We start from the raw sequence: 16151 nt of genomic DNA, 5'->3' as shown, positions 1-16151 counted from the left end.
ACCCCTCTAGATAAAACAGGCGAGATGGATAACTAAAACCTTAACACACCAGCACTTTAACTAGAAAGCATTCTCGGCTTTGTCAATATTTCAAAAGATTTTGAGTACAGGTTTAGCTGCCATTACTGCACCACAACAGGTACCTCCAGGTAATCTTTTTCATTGAATTACTTTAATGCCCATAATGACAAGAGAGCTAACATCACAGACATGTAGTAAAGAGTTAGCACATCACAGTGTAGATCGCTTAAATGCTAACTTGTCATTTGCTCCTTTGGCATTATCGTGAGCATATCTAGCCCTTCAACTTGAAGCTGCATCATCGTGCACTGCTGCAAATGCCAGATGTCCATTTGGGTTAGCACTGGTTCAAAAAGAAAGAGGATTTTCAGCCAGCTACTGCAATGACGCAGCCATACTGTGTCACCGGTATTGATCGATGGGGTTGATAATACCTATTATGTGCTATAAAGGAGAAAATTGTACTTATTGTTATTTTAACTGGGGCTCATGGCATCAATAAAGCACAAGCATTTTTCAAGTCAGTACTTAAAATTATGTTCAGGTACCAATAAAAACATTAAATCAGTCCCCTTGCTCATACGGGCCATCTAAAGTCTCGGTCGTGAGCACTTTAAGATAAAAAGAAGCCATTTCACATTTAAAATGGACCTTTTATGCTTTCCCTTATGTTATTCATATACATACATATACATGTTCTTAATCCCTGTGAACCAGAAGCTGAAAGTTAAAACAGAACTAAACACTCTTTTTTATTATTTTTGGATCTCTATGTTGTCACAAAAAGGGGATATCCTTATATGGGTAGTTTAGAGTGCAAAAGCTCCTCCCAGCTAATTCAAACATTCTGCATGCGAGGAGCAGCCAATCAGAAGAATGGGGAAGAGCTAAAACTGCTTCTTTTAGCCAGAAGATGAACTGATTGACCAAGCAAAGATGGAACTAAGCATGATAGATCCCCTTTTAATCACACAATTGTAGACTAAAAACAACAATATCTATACAGAAAATAGCCAAAAAAGCTGTAGATAAATTAATAATTAGTTTCTCTAATCAAATACAGATATAGATATGGCTGACCATCATAAACTAATAAGCTACCTTGAATGGTGTTTTGGTACTAGGGATGCAAGACTTGCTTTGTCCTCCCCCTACATCCTCAGACTCTCTGGCATCCCCCAGGGCTCAATCCTGGGTCCCATTTTTGTTCTTTATCTGTATGCTTCCACTCAGATAATCCATAAATATAATTTGAATTTCAACTGTTAAGCAGCTGACGAATCTTTAAATCTGATCCAGAAATTTTCAGGCCTATACCCTTGGAAATTTGTCCTCCCACATGAGGAATTCTCTGTACTTTTGTTGTGAAAGATGCCACACAAATAAAGTTGTATTTATTTATTTAGTTATGCATTTATTTGAGGCCTTTAGTTGGATTTTGGGGATGCCCCTAAAACCCCTTTGAGGATTTTAGCATTGTTTATCTTGTCTTTTTGACACCTCTAACATTTGTAACACCGGCACTGTACCTCGTAGAAGCCTCGGACCAGGCTCTCTGTCTGCTGGGCCACGCCTCTCTCGATGCGCCATTTGACCATTCGCTCAATATACTCCTTCTTGTTCTTTTCTGACACAGGGATGCCAGCCCCACCCGGCTTAAGCTCTCGCTCTGTGATCTGCAGAATTACAGAGGAATAACAATAATAAAATTTGCGGTCTGCTTTTCTTGTTCCAGGGCGCCACCACAGACTGAAGACGCACCTGTCCAAAGACCTCCTCATTCACAGTGAAGGTGAGGTCCAGCATGTCTTCGATGTCATTGTCCTTCATCCACTGCAGACTCTGATGGAACTCCTCATCCAGGAACTCCAGATCACTCAGGTCACAAGGGCTGCATGAATAAGGGTCACAGCGGGGTCAACAGGTGGGGATGACCTGCTCGTTAATCATCGTCAGCTGATTTTAACAAGTGAGGCTGAAGGTTAATCATACAAAGTATGGAGATGAAGCATAGGTATGTGTCAAATCTTTTGCTGATCTTTTGAATGCTTTTGCATAATTTTCATTCCTTGGTCATTCCACATGTTATTACTGTCAGGAAAATATGCACGTTCACTTGCTTTGTTGATTATACTAAGATCATTCAGCACTATATTGGACTGAACATATGACATTTCATTTGATAAATGCTTATCTCTGCACTAATGGTGATAAAGCTAAGAACAGATCGCTGCTGCCCGAGAGGTTAAGAACACATTTAATACAGCATCTGTCCTCATTGCAGACATTTGGCAGCGTTTCAGGTTGTTTGGACAAAGCTTAATAAGGGTGCTGCTCCTACTGACAGGAGAAGCAGACAGCTGCTGACTGACTGAAACATTCAAGGTCTTATTTGGTCAGGGAGGAAGTGCTGCTACCCTGAATGCTGACTTGCAATGAATGGAAGCAGGCTGAGGCACTTACATGCGAAGAAGCCCCTTATAGAAAGGACGGGTAAAAAAGGCATCCAGCAGGTACTGATGAACAAGGGCCAGCCCCAGGATGCGCCCGCTGAAGCGAAACCTGCATAAAACATGGAAAATATGTGTGAATACAGACAGCAGCAACATCAGGACCGCAGTGATCTCGCTTTCTTTCACACTGTCTAAACAACACAGGAACCAGATTCTACATCTTTTCCTGCGGATGCAAAAACATTGTGCCATAGTCTGCTGCACCTTCCACACATTATGTTCATGTTATGATATCTAAAACTCTCTTGATTGAGGACCCAACAAATAGAGACAACAAATAAGAATCTTAAAGATGGTTTGTGAGAACAAGATTGAAGTTGGCAGAACAAATCCCAACCACGAGGGAAGATAACAAACAATTTGGTATCTGCATCATATTTTAAAGATGCTTCTCGATTCTATCTGGTTGTGAAACTTCTATAACATCAGAAAATTGTCTTTGTTCTTTCAAACATAGGTTTAGCTTGATAATTGCCTCTAATCATGTACGATATAACAAACAACTTTCCCCAAAGAACAAAAACTGCAGTTCCTTTAACGGCCACTTGAGCCTGGCTCCAGCAGTGAGTCAGTCCCCATAGACTCCCATGTTAAAATGTCCAACTTTACAGCAAAAATAAACATGTTTACAGCCTGATACAAAAACAGTTTTGTTCTCTATAACCAATCCCCAACTTCATCACAGCTGCATGAGAGTTGATTTTTCCTCCTAACTCACTATCTGGATACTAGTAAAGCTTAAATCTAGGGATGTAACTGCTTTAAATATGGTGTCAATAACATGGCAATTCAAGAAGGTTCGGTGAGTGAAATTCTAGTAAAGACCCTTCTTCAAAAAAAGAAAAAAAACAAGAAACTCAGTGAGTCCATCCTACCTGACCACCAGGTGTACTTAAATAGAATTTCCGTGTATCTGTACTTTACTAGAGTATTTATTTTACTCCCCATATCTTTACATAAATATCTATAGTATCTACTGTCTTAGGTTTAATACATTTGAGGGAAGTATTTATCTCCCAGCCCTGCACGCCTTCAAACATCAAACACATTTGAAGCTAAATGGAGGAAACAATGACACATAAAAGAGAATCCTATCGGTGTATCTGTGCTTATCGGTTACAAAGAGATGAAAGAGCAAAAACCACATAACTTGTCCACCATTCATGGTGCTATACTCTGGGGTTAAAGTGGGCCAGAATGATCTGGATTGGTGGTCACAGCACTACAAATGATCTTAGGGTACCCCCACCTGCCATATCCCACTTCAACCCCTAACTGTGCTCATTTTCCTGTTTAGGTATTGAGGCAGAGCCACATTCTACAACGTATGTGACAGCAAATAGATCAAATTCTCTCGCTTTCTCTCTGCTCACGTTCTGCATAGCAGTGTTCAAAATGAGTACATTCACTAGAATCAGATAGATAGATCTGATTCTAGTGAATGTACTCATTTTGAAATACACAAATATTGTGTATTTAGAAATACACAATATAATATCTCTGACACAGAGGAAGTACCGGCAGCACTGGTAGGTGCAGTTCTTTTATGTAATGGACCAGTGTTTTATTCTTCTGTTTCTTAGCACTAACTACCAAGTATCTGTGTCTGATACACTGAAAAAGATTACAGAGGCAGCTTGCTAAAAAAGCTAGTGAACATTACCTGATACTAAATATGGTCACTTCTGGCTCCAAAAAAAGTAACACGGCAGCAGCCAGCACACTGTTGTTGAAACCGGTGAGCGATATCATGGTGGCTGCATCCAGCTTTCACATAAACAGTATACCTTTATATATATATTTAAGCCACATAAACCCTCCCTACACTCTTATACCTCATGGGGCGATCGTGGCTCAAGAGTTGGCAGTTTGTCTTGTAACCGGAAGGTTGCCGGTTCTCGGTCGTTGTGTCCTTGGGCAAGACACTTCACCTACTGGTGATGGCCAGACGGGTCGATGGCGCGATATGGCAGCCTTGCTTCTGTCAGTCTGCCCCAGGGCAGCTGTGGCTACAACTGTAGCCTGCCTCTATCAGTGAGTGAATGAATAGTGGAATTGTAAAGCGCTTTGGGTGCCTTGAAAAGTGCTATATAAATGCAATCCATTATTATTATAAAACCTATTATAACCACTTAAAATCTAAAATAATAAAAAAAAATACCTACCGGTATAAGAAACAGAAACCTGTGATATAATGAAATTCCGGCAATATAAATTTACAGATAAATCTGCAATGTAGCAAGGAATACTATAGTCTGTGGTTCATGTTACTCAGACCTCCATCCATCCACAGCCACTGAGCAAAAAAACTGAGTTGTGACAGATTGCTGATCCAAATTTCCACACAGCTCTCCACAAATTGCTTCCATTTTGGGATCAGCATTCAGGACAGATAAAATTAACACCTTAGATTTAGCACAGGAGCACACACAGCAACAAACAAACAAACAGGCAGAGATCACAGGCTGACAGAAACCTCACCATTCATGGTGGTTGTCCACGAAGGCAGACATGGGGCTGATCTGGACGGTGTACGTGTCATTAGCTGAATATTCAAACAGCCCATAGTATGGGTTGAACAGCTCTCTAGAGACCAAGAAGAAAAACTCTCTGGAGGGTCCACTGTAGTCCAGCCTGCAACACACACACACAAAATGAGAGTACACATGCATATGAACCTTGATGACTTTGGCCGATGATTGGATCAGAGGAGGAACGCATTTAGTGTTTATGGGATTTTGCAGCCTCACAATCACGATACTTCTGCACTGGAAACAAGAGACGGGTACAGGCGTATAAAATGATTTGTTGTTAAATTTGGTGACATTTAATTTCCTGCTATTGACCTTTTTTTAAAGGGACACAATGTCTCCTTTGTTTTGTTTTATTTAAACTGACTATAAAAGCTTTATTAAGTTATTCTTCCGGTCCTAGATTCTCTCTCTCATGTACACAGTCAGCGCAGGTGAAACAATAACTGAAACATGAGGTCGATTTTCGGTTTTTGGCTGGTACGATGAAGGGCCTGTTCAGTTCATTTTTGCAATCCTGTATGCTAATGTTATAAACAATCATTCCTGCACTGAGGCGATGTGCGTTAAACATTATGCTTTGAAACTTGAGATGAGAACAGAAAACTCTACCCTGCATGAGGTGAGCAAACATCTCGTGTTATTAAGAACAGTAACGCCAATGAAATGGAGGTAAATGTGTTTCTCTGACCCGTCCTCGCCTACAAAGCTGACGTAAAGCTTGCTCCTCTGCAGGTCTTTACGGGAGTAGCACATGATCTGGTTAAAGGCGTCCTCCAGAAGGTGATCTCTGCGTATGATGAGCCTGGGGGTGCACACACACACACACAACTATAAACCACTACCGTGAAAACATACAATCATCTTTTGATTAAAATAGTCCGGACTGAAATACACTGCTGAAAATAAAACATTAAAGGAACACCTTTCAATCAGAGTATAGCATCAAGTCAGCTAAACTTCTGGGATAATGATATGGTCAGAGGGGGTGTTAATGAAATTAACAACAGGTGAACTAGAGGAGCATCAGTGAGACAACCCCCACAACACAAACGGTTTTACAGGTGGGGGCCACTGACATTTTTTCCTTCCTCATTCTTTTTGATTGTTTTTCCTCTAGTTTTGCATTTGGCTAGGTTCAATGTCACTACTGGTAGTGTGAGGTGATACCTGGACCCTAGTTGCACAGGTAGTCCAGCTCCTCCAGGATGGCACATCAATATTTTAGAGATATTTTATAAATCCAGAGTCGACAGAGACTTCGGAGTTTTGCCTCCTGAAATGTGGAACGAGTCAGGCAGTCTTCATTTGTTGCTGACTTTAAAACTCGTTTAAAAAGAGACATTTTCTCTTTGGCTTTTAATCCAGTGTTGTTATCTGTCTTAAACTCTTACCCTTCGTATGTGCCTGTACTATTTCAAATGTTCCCTAGGTTCTATGAATTAACTTATAGCTGATTAATTGCTTTATTCTTGTTCTCTCATTTCTTGTACAGCACTTCTGTCAGCTGTTATGTTGTTTTTTAAGTGCTTTAGAAATAAAGTGATGATCAATACGTCATTACAGGCTCAAGAGCAGGAGGAGATCCCGGGAGATGGGCAGGTACTCTTGGAGAGCTGGACAGGCCCGTAGGAGGCTCAACACATCAGCAGGACCAGTATTTGCTCCTTTGTGCAGGAAGGAACAGGACGAGCACTGCCAGACACATGCTAGACGCACTGTATCCTGGGTTCTTCCTGGTGCATGACAAATGCCCTGACTGCAAGAGTATGCAGGCAGTTCCTGCGAAATGAAGGAATTGTTCTTCATCTCGCAGGAACTCCTCTTGAGCATTTTGTGTGAGTCCATCCAATGCCATGAGGCTTTGCCTCAGACTGACCAGGTGCTCAGTGATGTCCAGATCTGTTAGGAGATCCCCCAGGACACCAGTCGTCCTCTCATTAGGATTATGGGGGCATTAGAAACTACGAAGTACTATTTTTAGTTGGTGCAATTCAATTTCATCAGAATGGAATAGTATCACTTTTTCACTTTGATTTTTGGGGTTTCTTTATATTCAGCCCTCTATAAGTCAATCATTTTAATTTCCATCAAACGATGTGACATTCACGTATTACCCAGTCCATATCATTATTGATATCCAGCATGATTTTTTTCCTATTGAGGTCTGAGGTATGTTCATACTGTTCCTTTAATTTTTTTTTGAGCAGTGTATATGTAAAGCCTAAATTTAGGGTTATACCTAACGCTAAACCCGTGATGGTGTGCCTCCTGAAATTTAATTCGCCCTCCTACCGGTTTATGATTTTGAACAGAACATGCAGTTTTTATTCATAAATAACATTTTTTATTTTCATTTAGAAATCAGCATTCATTAATTCATCTTTTTGGAGCTTTTAGACCTACTTGACTTTCCCCGGTCCCTGTCCATAACCCTTTGTCTCCAGCTTTCGATAGAAGTTCCTCAGTTTGGCCTCAAAATCTCGTTTATAGGGAGCCGGGGCGCGGGCATTAGCTCTCTGGGTACCTGAGATGTAAATGACAGTAAAAAGCACAATGAATGCAAAGCAAGAGACAGAGCAAGAACAAAAAGAGGAGCACAGACATGTAAAGACAGATAAATGGATACAGGGAGACAGAAATAAAATTAAATCTGAATGTTCCCGAGCAGAAATTGAGTAAAGCTTGAGTGATTGTGTAGACAATCAGAAATAGCGCATGCAGGTTAATCCTGGATTGTTTTGGGGGGATTTTTTTTGTATCAGACTGTTAAAGCTTTTATTAATTTTAGAGCAAATACACATCTCAGTGATCAGAGCTCAGCTCAGCATAAAGAGGTGAAAAGAAAAACACTAATAACAGCGCTGCAAAGAAAATGTTTGTTTTGAACCAAGTCTGACAAGGACGCATTCCAAAAAGCTTCTTTGAATAAAGTGTGCTGGATTTTTATCGAAACATTTCTCTTAAATGCATTGTTTCGAGAGGTGGTAAGTGCTTTGCAGCTTTTTGTGTTTTCTATCAGGGTGTGTGGCTCCCTTTATCTGTTCCTGTCTCCTTTCAGTGTCATCCTGCAGAGAATTATGACAAAATGCTGGAGCATAATTCTGAAACTCTCAGCATCGACAGCATAGGGGGAGGATGTTTTAGCAACACCGGTGGGCTGGCAGGAGAAGAAAAAGAGATGAACAGCCTGGTGGAGCTTTGGGATAAAATATATTCCAAATATGGAAGGTGGGTCAGTGCAGATAAAACCACACATAAAAACTAAAGCCTGAAAGTACCTTGGTGCTTTTATATCCGAACGTGGATCGAAACTGGAAGTCAAGGCCAAGAAAACCAAAACTACAGACACAGTTTCCAGATTGAAACCAGGATGAAGACTCATTCTCATCTTAATATTGAGGTTGGACAGCTGACTTTGTGTGGTGGGATTAATCTTAAAGGATGCTACTTTAATCCCAAATCATCAACACACAGTGTCCAGGCAGGAGAGTGAGCTCTGTGTTCAGCATCTGCAGCTCTTAACACAGATTTGTCTTGAAATCATCTCTCGCTTTCTTTCTCTGTCTCTTTTACTTTGAATAAGCAAGAACCTCAGAGGCAAATAAAGCCAATCAGAAGTCTCAAAAGTGCAGTTCCTCTAGTGGCCACTTGAGGCTGACTCTAAAGGTGAGTCAGTCCACAGACTCCCATTTAAAAAAAGTCAAGTTTAAAGCACAAATAAACATGTTTACAGCCTTCCCAAAAATCCGAGGCATTCTTTACAAATATTATGGGATCACAAGATCAGCAGGTTTTCTAGGTAATGGTGAAAGAAGACATGAGACTAAAATCTCCCGGACTGGACGTTAGACCAACAGATATCCAGACTCAGAAGTGTTGTTACATTTTAGCAACGTCACAGTTACATCATTGTTACTGCGCTGTTACAATGTAACAAGACAGAAGTTACAGAACAGTTACACTGCAGATACACCATAGCTGCGGGTAATTACACCATAGATACAACATAATTTTACTGCAATGACTACAACTGCACAGGAGCTACACCATAACATGTCAAAGTTACACTTGTGATGACACAGTAAATACACCATAAATATGCTGTAGTTACTCATCATTACTCATATAATTTAGGTATATTGATTATAAACCGTTAAAAAAGTTTATTATGTAAGACAGCATATACACGAACATTTTCATTTTACAGTTTTTATTATATAAAAGTGAGAATTTAATAAATGCTGGGCTGATGCAGACAAGGAGTGAGACAGAGACTCACCGGGGGAGCTCTGTGGAGAGGAGAGGCAGTAACCTGGGTGGAGTAATGGCGGTACATATGACATCACCTCCTCCTCAAATAAGCTGAAGATGAGAGAGAGAGAGAGAGAAAGAGATACACACACACACACACACACACACACACAGAGAACACTGTCAGACAGCACAAAGGAAACGATACGCCTTCAGGCAGCGTTAGTCCTCACACACACACACACGCACACACACACACACACACACACACACACACACACACACACACACACACACACACACACACACACACACACGGTAGCAGGAATGCAATATTGCGGGTTGCTTATATATAAAATCAGGCAGGCTGCAAAGCCAGCCGCTTCACATGAGTCAGCACATAATTATGACTGTAAATACTACTTGTAGGTCAAATAATCATGTGTGATGTCCACAAATATTTTACTTCAGAGGCAAAAAGGTGACACAAGGTACCAATTTATGACATTTCATAAGTGGTGATCATTTTGACCAGCAGGCTCTGTCCCCACACAGACACACCTGCAGGACTCACCTCAGCAGTATGACGAGGTCAGCGTCACTGGAGAGGCGAGCCAAGCCGTTGACTCCCTCGCTGCGAATAAACTGCACTTTCTCCCTGCAAACACACACACACTTTAGGGGGCTAACCAGATGCAGTCCATCAAGATTAAAGGTTAAACGTGTTCAGTTTGACTGATGGCGATAATGGAGGCGCGGGAGGCCGGACTGAGACAGAGATGGAGACTGAGAGAGAGGCATACTTGAGCGAGTGGTTCCTGGCGAGCTCAGGCTGCCTTTCCTGCAGGATCTCAAATATATTGGGTTGCCGTAGAAACGCCACTATCTTGTCATTGTAGGCTGGAAGAAAAAGAGGAGAGAATCAGCATGTGTGATTTCCCTTTATTCTTGCATCCACACGTGGAAGTGTAAGTCTGTCCGACTCACCCACAGGCACCACGTCGTGGTACTGACTCCGACTGGAGCCGCTGAAGGTGCTGGAGGGGCGGGGCAGGACGGGCGGGTTGGTTTGGCGAGAGTCATCCACCACCTGTGACAACAGTAAACACTACAGTTCAGGTCGCATCCTAGTTCTGGGACCGACCCACCAGTTGGGAACAACAGCAACTCAGCCACAAAGGGGTAGACCACATAAACCCACACAGCGGTTGCTGAGGGGCATAAAGCACTGAGGTTACCAACTTTCTGCCAAGTCAAACGCTACAGACCTCCAAGCTTCATATGGCCTTCAGATTAGCTCGTCTGCCTTGACATGTGCATAGAGGGCTTCATGGAAAAGGTTTTCATGGCTAAGGAGCTGCAGCCAAGCCTTACATCACCAAACACAAGTGTCAGATGCAATGCTGTAAAGCACGGTACCACTGGACTCTAGAGCATTGGAGACACGTTCTCTGTAGTGATGAACGCTTCTCTGTCTGGCAGTCTGATGGATGAGTCTTGGTTTGGTGGTTGCCAGGAGACGGTACTTGTCTGACTGCATTGTGTCAAGTGTAAAGTTTAGTAGAGGGGGGGAATATGGTGTGGGGACTGTGAGCCAGGACTTCTCATCCAACATCAGTGTCTGACCTCACAAATGTGCCTCTGGGAGAATGTCCAAAAATTCCCATAAGCCTTCCCTGAAGAGTTGAAGCTGTTACAGCCCGGCCGATATCACATTAGACGCACACATTTTCATGTGCATGTGTCAGAAGCAAACAGATGTATGCAAAATAGTCTAGACCTGGTGCAATGATGCTGGAGAGTTTGGAGCGTCTTAATACTGCAGATATAAACTGTGAGTTCACCCCATAAAAACAGCTAAACGTTATGACTGCACGTGTCACAGAGCATCATTTTAGATCCTCAGCATCCTTTACATGTTGAATTCCAGATGCTTCCATTTCAGATTTCTCCCCACAGGTAGCACTAATAGAGCGACACTCTCATTTGTCATATCCACTTTTTATTTTAAACAAAGTCTAACCCAGGAAGTCATCTCATTTCTCTTTAATATTTTCTTCAGTTCAATTAGTCTACTGTCATTACAAGGAAAGTCACGAGCAGGCTCTCCTTTGTTTAACTACCTTACCTTGATATATTACTGTCACACAGTCCTGGCTCATGCCCTCGTCACCTCTCGTTTGAATTATTGTAATTATTGTAATTTTCTTTGGACCACCAAAACAGAAAACCCTGCAATCGTCTCCAAATGGGACAGAACTGCAGCAAGAGTCATCGGCTGCACCCAGTTTGCTGACCACATTACAGCTACTCTCATCAGCTTCACTGGATCCCGATTCCTCAACACCAATATTGGTCTTCTTTTTAATTTTGTGTTGCACAGGGCCCTTGAGTACTTTAAAAGGCACCAAAAAATAAAAAGTATTATTATTATTATTACTCCAAGCCACTGGTAACATCTTTGCCACTAAGACGGCTCTCAAACTGACCTCCAGCTCTCTACATCGTTCTTGCTGGTTCAGAATAAAGACAAAAGTCCAAAAATTAGACCATCTTTCTTCTTTTGCACTATTTACACCTTAGAAACCATCAGATGGGTCCGATTTGAGACCTCGGAGCCTTATGTTTGACACCGCAGCTGCAGAATCTCACACAGCTGGACACATCTGAGATTCTCCCTCTAATAGTGAGCATTACTACCTTGATAATACCTTGACATGACTCTTGTTACGAGATGTTGTTATATACACTAGAAGTGAGCTTCTGTGGCACTTTTTACTCTATATTAAAGCTGCTGTGACGCATCCTTGATGGCTCCAACACAGGTGACGCCAACATTCAGAGTTCAAACTGGCCTCTCTAAACATGCAAACCCTAAGCGTGCTCCAGGCAATGAGTGCTCTGCAGCAATGGCGAGTCTCTCACCTCCCCGGCACTGTGGCTGCGCTGGCGGCTCAGATGCTGGCGGTGGGCCAGCAGCCCGGTGGAGCGAGAACTCTGGAGGGGCAGCCGCGGGTCGATGAAGGTCGTGGAGCGACAGTTATGATCCACGAAGAAAGGCTGAGGGTTGAGGCGCACATAAACTAATCAGAAAATGTCACACGCAGCGCAGTGAAGGTGAAAACGGGCGTCATTGCGTGGCATACCTTCCCAGTGTGGTCGTGCTTCATCTCCCAGCCCCGGGGAAGCTCCAGCTGCTTATTGGAGAACATGTTGAGGAAGGTGACGAGGTCGCGGTTGTGCTGGTAGCGCTCGAAGAAGTGAGTGTCTCGACGCACCTTGCTGATCATGTGCTTCAGGCAGGTGTTGCTCGTAAACATGCGATAGGCACTCTGAGGGGAGGTCATCAGGAAGCGACAGGAGAACCAATGAGAGAAACAAGAGTGGGGTTATTTCAGTGGTATGATGCTATTTTCCTTTTTTATCTGAGACATACTGTTATTCAGGGTTTTTCCTACATGATTAGTGCAGTATCAGTACATCAGGTTTGAAAATAACAGTGTACATGGAGTTGAATGTGGAGTTTTCTAACAGCTCAAGCAGTTAAAAAGCAGAAGTTATAAAGATCTTTATGTTGTATAAGAGGAAGAAGAAACAGATTAAACTAACGTCAACACATCACATGGAGCTAAAGGGGGCAGACTATAAGAGTCTCAATATCCCTAATATTAGTGACTACCCTGACAGAGGTCCCTTATGACCCCAGCCAAATATGTCAATGTGCTGATGTGATATTTGGAGTTCTTTATAGATCCTGGCCCATTTCTTAAAATACTACACTTATAATTTCTTCTTTCTGATCACTTTATTGTGATGTTGTGCAGGGAAGTATGACTAACTGAATGAGAACAGAGTGTGCGTAATTCCCAACATCTCCACTCCAGATGTTTGCTCAGATTTAGTTTGAAGCATGGAAGAAAGAAAAGATGAAAAACAGCCTGACTCTGATGACCTCATTGTAACGTGTTGTTGATCACTTGTCACTGATGCTGGCATACAGAAGAAAAGAAAACGATCTGTAACAAGTAACAGGTGACGATGTAATCTGTCAACTACTAGTTTCTGAAACTAGGATAGCTAAGCAGAAACATGAGCCTAAATGGTTTTTGGTGACCTTGCGTATGTTAGATCTGCTCTACAGGTGTGTTGGACTGACAGGGTTTGAATGCAGCACGGTGAAGAAGTCGGGGCTGCACAGGAACTTGGCGCTGGGCGACTGGAGCAGCAGGGAGAGACGCGAGCGGCCGCTGGAGTGCGCGACGCCGCTTTCTCGTCTGTATTCTGAAACAGAAACGACATCCAGTCAAAGCCCGAGACACCAACCAAACCGACCACAGCAGCTTATGTCAGGAAAACGCGCTCTAATAGCACGTGCTGAGTTTAAAGACAGTTAGTAATCACACGTCTACAACTCTGCATGAGTGATATGACAAAGAAAGCTGCTCTTCTCACATCTCTTCATAACAAATAACAGTATCATGGCTACCAGTAGCAGTTCTGAGGATGAATCATCTTCCAGAGGTGACTCATTTAATTGCACAAATGTTTCCTCGTAAAATCTCTCGTCAATGAAACCTTTAATTACTGCATTTGTCTGTGAGATGAACTAACCAGAAATGGAGTGTGGCATCAGTTCGCTTTCAGGTTCAGGAACCAGGTCGACGGAGCTTTCCTCTGACCGATCGCTGTTGGTGATGGTCCTCCTGATGCTCTGATATCTGTCATCAAACAGTGACTTTAGCTTTTCAGTTGCTCCCCAAAGGAAGCAAAGACAATGAAGCATGCATAAGCTTTCTTCTTCTGAAAGTGTGAGAACTTCTGTTTATTCACAGGTACATTAGCTTAAAAACAGGCAGATTATAAAAAACAAAAACAAAGAGATATCTGCAGGTCTCACCAACATACACAGATCGGTCTCACTTTTTTATTTAGAACCCACTTTTTATTTAAAGATAGGAACCCTTGGCTTAATCAAGGATTTGCACCACTTCACACCACTGGACACTTCCAGATGCTTCAGGTTACCTGTTATCTGTTACCTCAAAGCTAAAAAGACCAAAACAGTGGACCGTCTGGAAAATATTTCTTCCATTAGGAAAATATGTTTCTGAAAACATCTGGATCTCTTTTACTTTAGATCAACAACAAGTGATTAAAAACGTCTGTGGGAGTTTCTAGAGACAGAAATCTGAAGCTTGGTCACCCATTAAACATCTACAAAGGTGTTCAAGGAGCTTTCAGGCCTTGGTTCAGTAGTTAACAGTGTCACATGTCAATCAGTGGCATCCTGTACTCTTACTGATAATTACTTGTATCACTCACCGCAATTTAAGAAGAGGTTAACTCAGGACCCACCCACTTTTGCATCTGTATGCCATTGACTTTTTGTGTTATCTGCATTAGACGTTAATTTCTTGAGTTAAACTACAGTTACTTGGGGGGTAAACTGATTTCTTTAACGTTATCTAGATCCCGGTCCTCCTTAAGCTCCCAGTCCTCGGAGAAAGTTCATGATTTCTCCCCTCAAAGCCCACCTGCGGTTCAGCTGCTCCATCTGCTGAATGGAGTTGGAGCGGGTCAGGCCCTGTGGGGCAGGAGGTCCGGTGGGCCGCTGCCACGTGGTGGTCCTGTTGACGTGGTCCACAAAGAAAATCCTCCCATGGCTGTCGATCCGGGCCTCCCAGTCTGAGAGGCAGTTAAAAATGGAGATAAAGCAGGTGTTTAATGGCTTGAACTGAATGTAACTGTTGAAAGTAACACACTTCAGGAATTTAATTTTTAATCTGAAATGAGGAAAATGGATAAATGTGTGTTTACGTCGGGAATCACTGCATCCATGATGTCATTCTGTGGCTGATTTGGGGTTTCAAAGTGTTTGTCAGGCTGACTCAGTGCGACGCATGTGAACAACAGATGTGGACACGGGACGGTCGTGTGAATAGAAACACACACTGCCGCACACTGAACAGTACAGGGCATGCAGACACACACACACTCACTGGGAGGCAGAGGCTCGTCCACACGTTGGTATCGGTGGATGTCGTGACGCACAGAAGGAAGTGAACGCACAGGATGTCCATTAACGTGAGCACCTGAGCACAGGAAACACACAGCACACAGAGGGAACTTTGTTTTAACTCGGGATGAAAATGTCATGGGTTGTAATGTCCAACAAAAACTGTGGTGACCGACTTTTGGAGATTTGTGTAAACGGTACTACCTTCCTCTCCTTCTGTTTCTGTGGTAACTTGTTCTGAATCTGCAGACCCCGCCTCCTCAGATGGCTTTGCCTCGCCTTCCTGTTGTTCAGCCACGCCCCCTGCAGCCTGCAGACTCAGCCTCCTCACGCTGATCTCCTCCACCTCCTGTTGCTCGCTAGTTGGTGGCGGCGGCGGTGCTTCAGCTTCAGCAGCGGCACCTTGCCCTTCACCATCTACAGCCTGATTGGTCGGCGGTGCAGCAGAGTCTATGTCTCCCCCTGGATCTATGGCGGTCTCTGCTCCCTCCTCTGCTTCCTAGAAAATATAAGCGTTTAAAGAGATGGCAAAATAATCACAAAATCATTCAGTCACATATATACAGATATGAAAGGAGTCCATATCTCACGGCATGAGGCAGAGCTGGCTCCGTAACCAGGGCAACAAAAGTTTGACTCCATGCAAATATGTGTCAGTGCGTAGGCGTCGCATCTCAAAAAGAAACAATCATGGAAGATTTGTGATAAAAATTCAGTGGAAAATGGAAACAGATCACTGGTTCCCACTCACAGTCTGTTCCCAGAACATCTCTATAGGGACAATACAAGACAGACAAAAGACCTCCATGAGCCTGT

General features: G+C 42.8%; 1 protein-coding gene across 5 annotated transcripts in view; it reads right to left on the bottom strand.

The window, feature by feature from the left end:
* hecw2a (HECT, C2 and WW domain containing E3 ubiquitin protein ligase 2a) overlaps positions 1–16151 on the bottom strand; it is a 46752-nt gene that overhangs the window by 8750 nt on the left and 21851 nt on the right. For 3 of the 5 annotated variants that reach the window (XM_026144559.2, XM_026144560.2, XM_080290483.1), the window contains 17 exons: positions 15540–15834; positions 15319–15411; positions 14854–15004; positions 13931–14037; positions 13476–13600; positions 12466–12651; positions 12245–12379; positions 10307–10427; positions 10123–10219; positions 9894–9977; positions 9348–9430; positions 7472–7592; positions 5757–5870; positions 5016–5168; positions 2485–2583; positions 1783–1912; positions 1551–1697 (listed from right to left, as the gene is read on the bottom strand). In XM_026144559.2, the coding sequence (XP_026000344.1) occupies positions 1551–1697; positions 1783–1912; positions 2485–2583; positions 5016–5168; positions 5757–5870; positions 7472–7592; positions 9348–9430; positions 9894–9977; positions 10123–10219; positions 10307–10427; positions 12245–12379; positions 12466–12651; positions 13476–13600; positions 13931–14037; positions 14854–15004; positions 15319–15411; positions 15540–15834 (2241 nt within the window). The remainder of the gene's footprint in view (positions 1–1550; positions 1698–1782; positions 1913–2484; positions 2584–5015; positions 5169–5756; positions 5871–7471; positions 7593–9347; positions 9431–9893; positions 9978–10122; positions 10220–10306; positions 10428–12244; positions 12380–12465; positions 12652–13475; positions 13601–13930; positions 14038–14853; positions 15005–15318; positions 15412–15539; positions 15835–16151) is intronic. The other 2 variants (XM_026144562.2, XM_026144563.2) reach the window with 2 other exon arrangements.

The sequence above is a fragment of the Astatotilapia calliptera genome, chromosome 16, assembly GCF_964374335.1.
Source record: "Astatotilapia calliptera chromosome 16, fAstCal68.1, whole genome shotgun sequence".
Taxonomy (NCBI): Eukaryota; Metazoa; Chordata; class Actinopteri; order Cichliformes; family Cichlidae; genus Astatotilapia; species Astatotilapia calliptera.
Note: the sequence above shows the minus strand (reverse complement) of the source record. Positions and strands in the feature narration are given on the sequence as shown.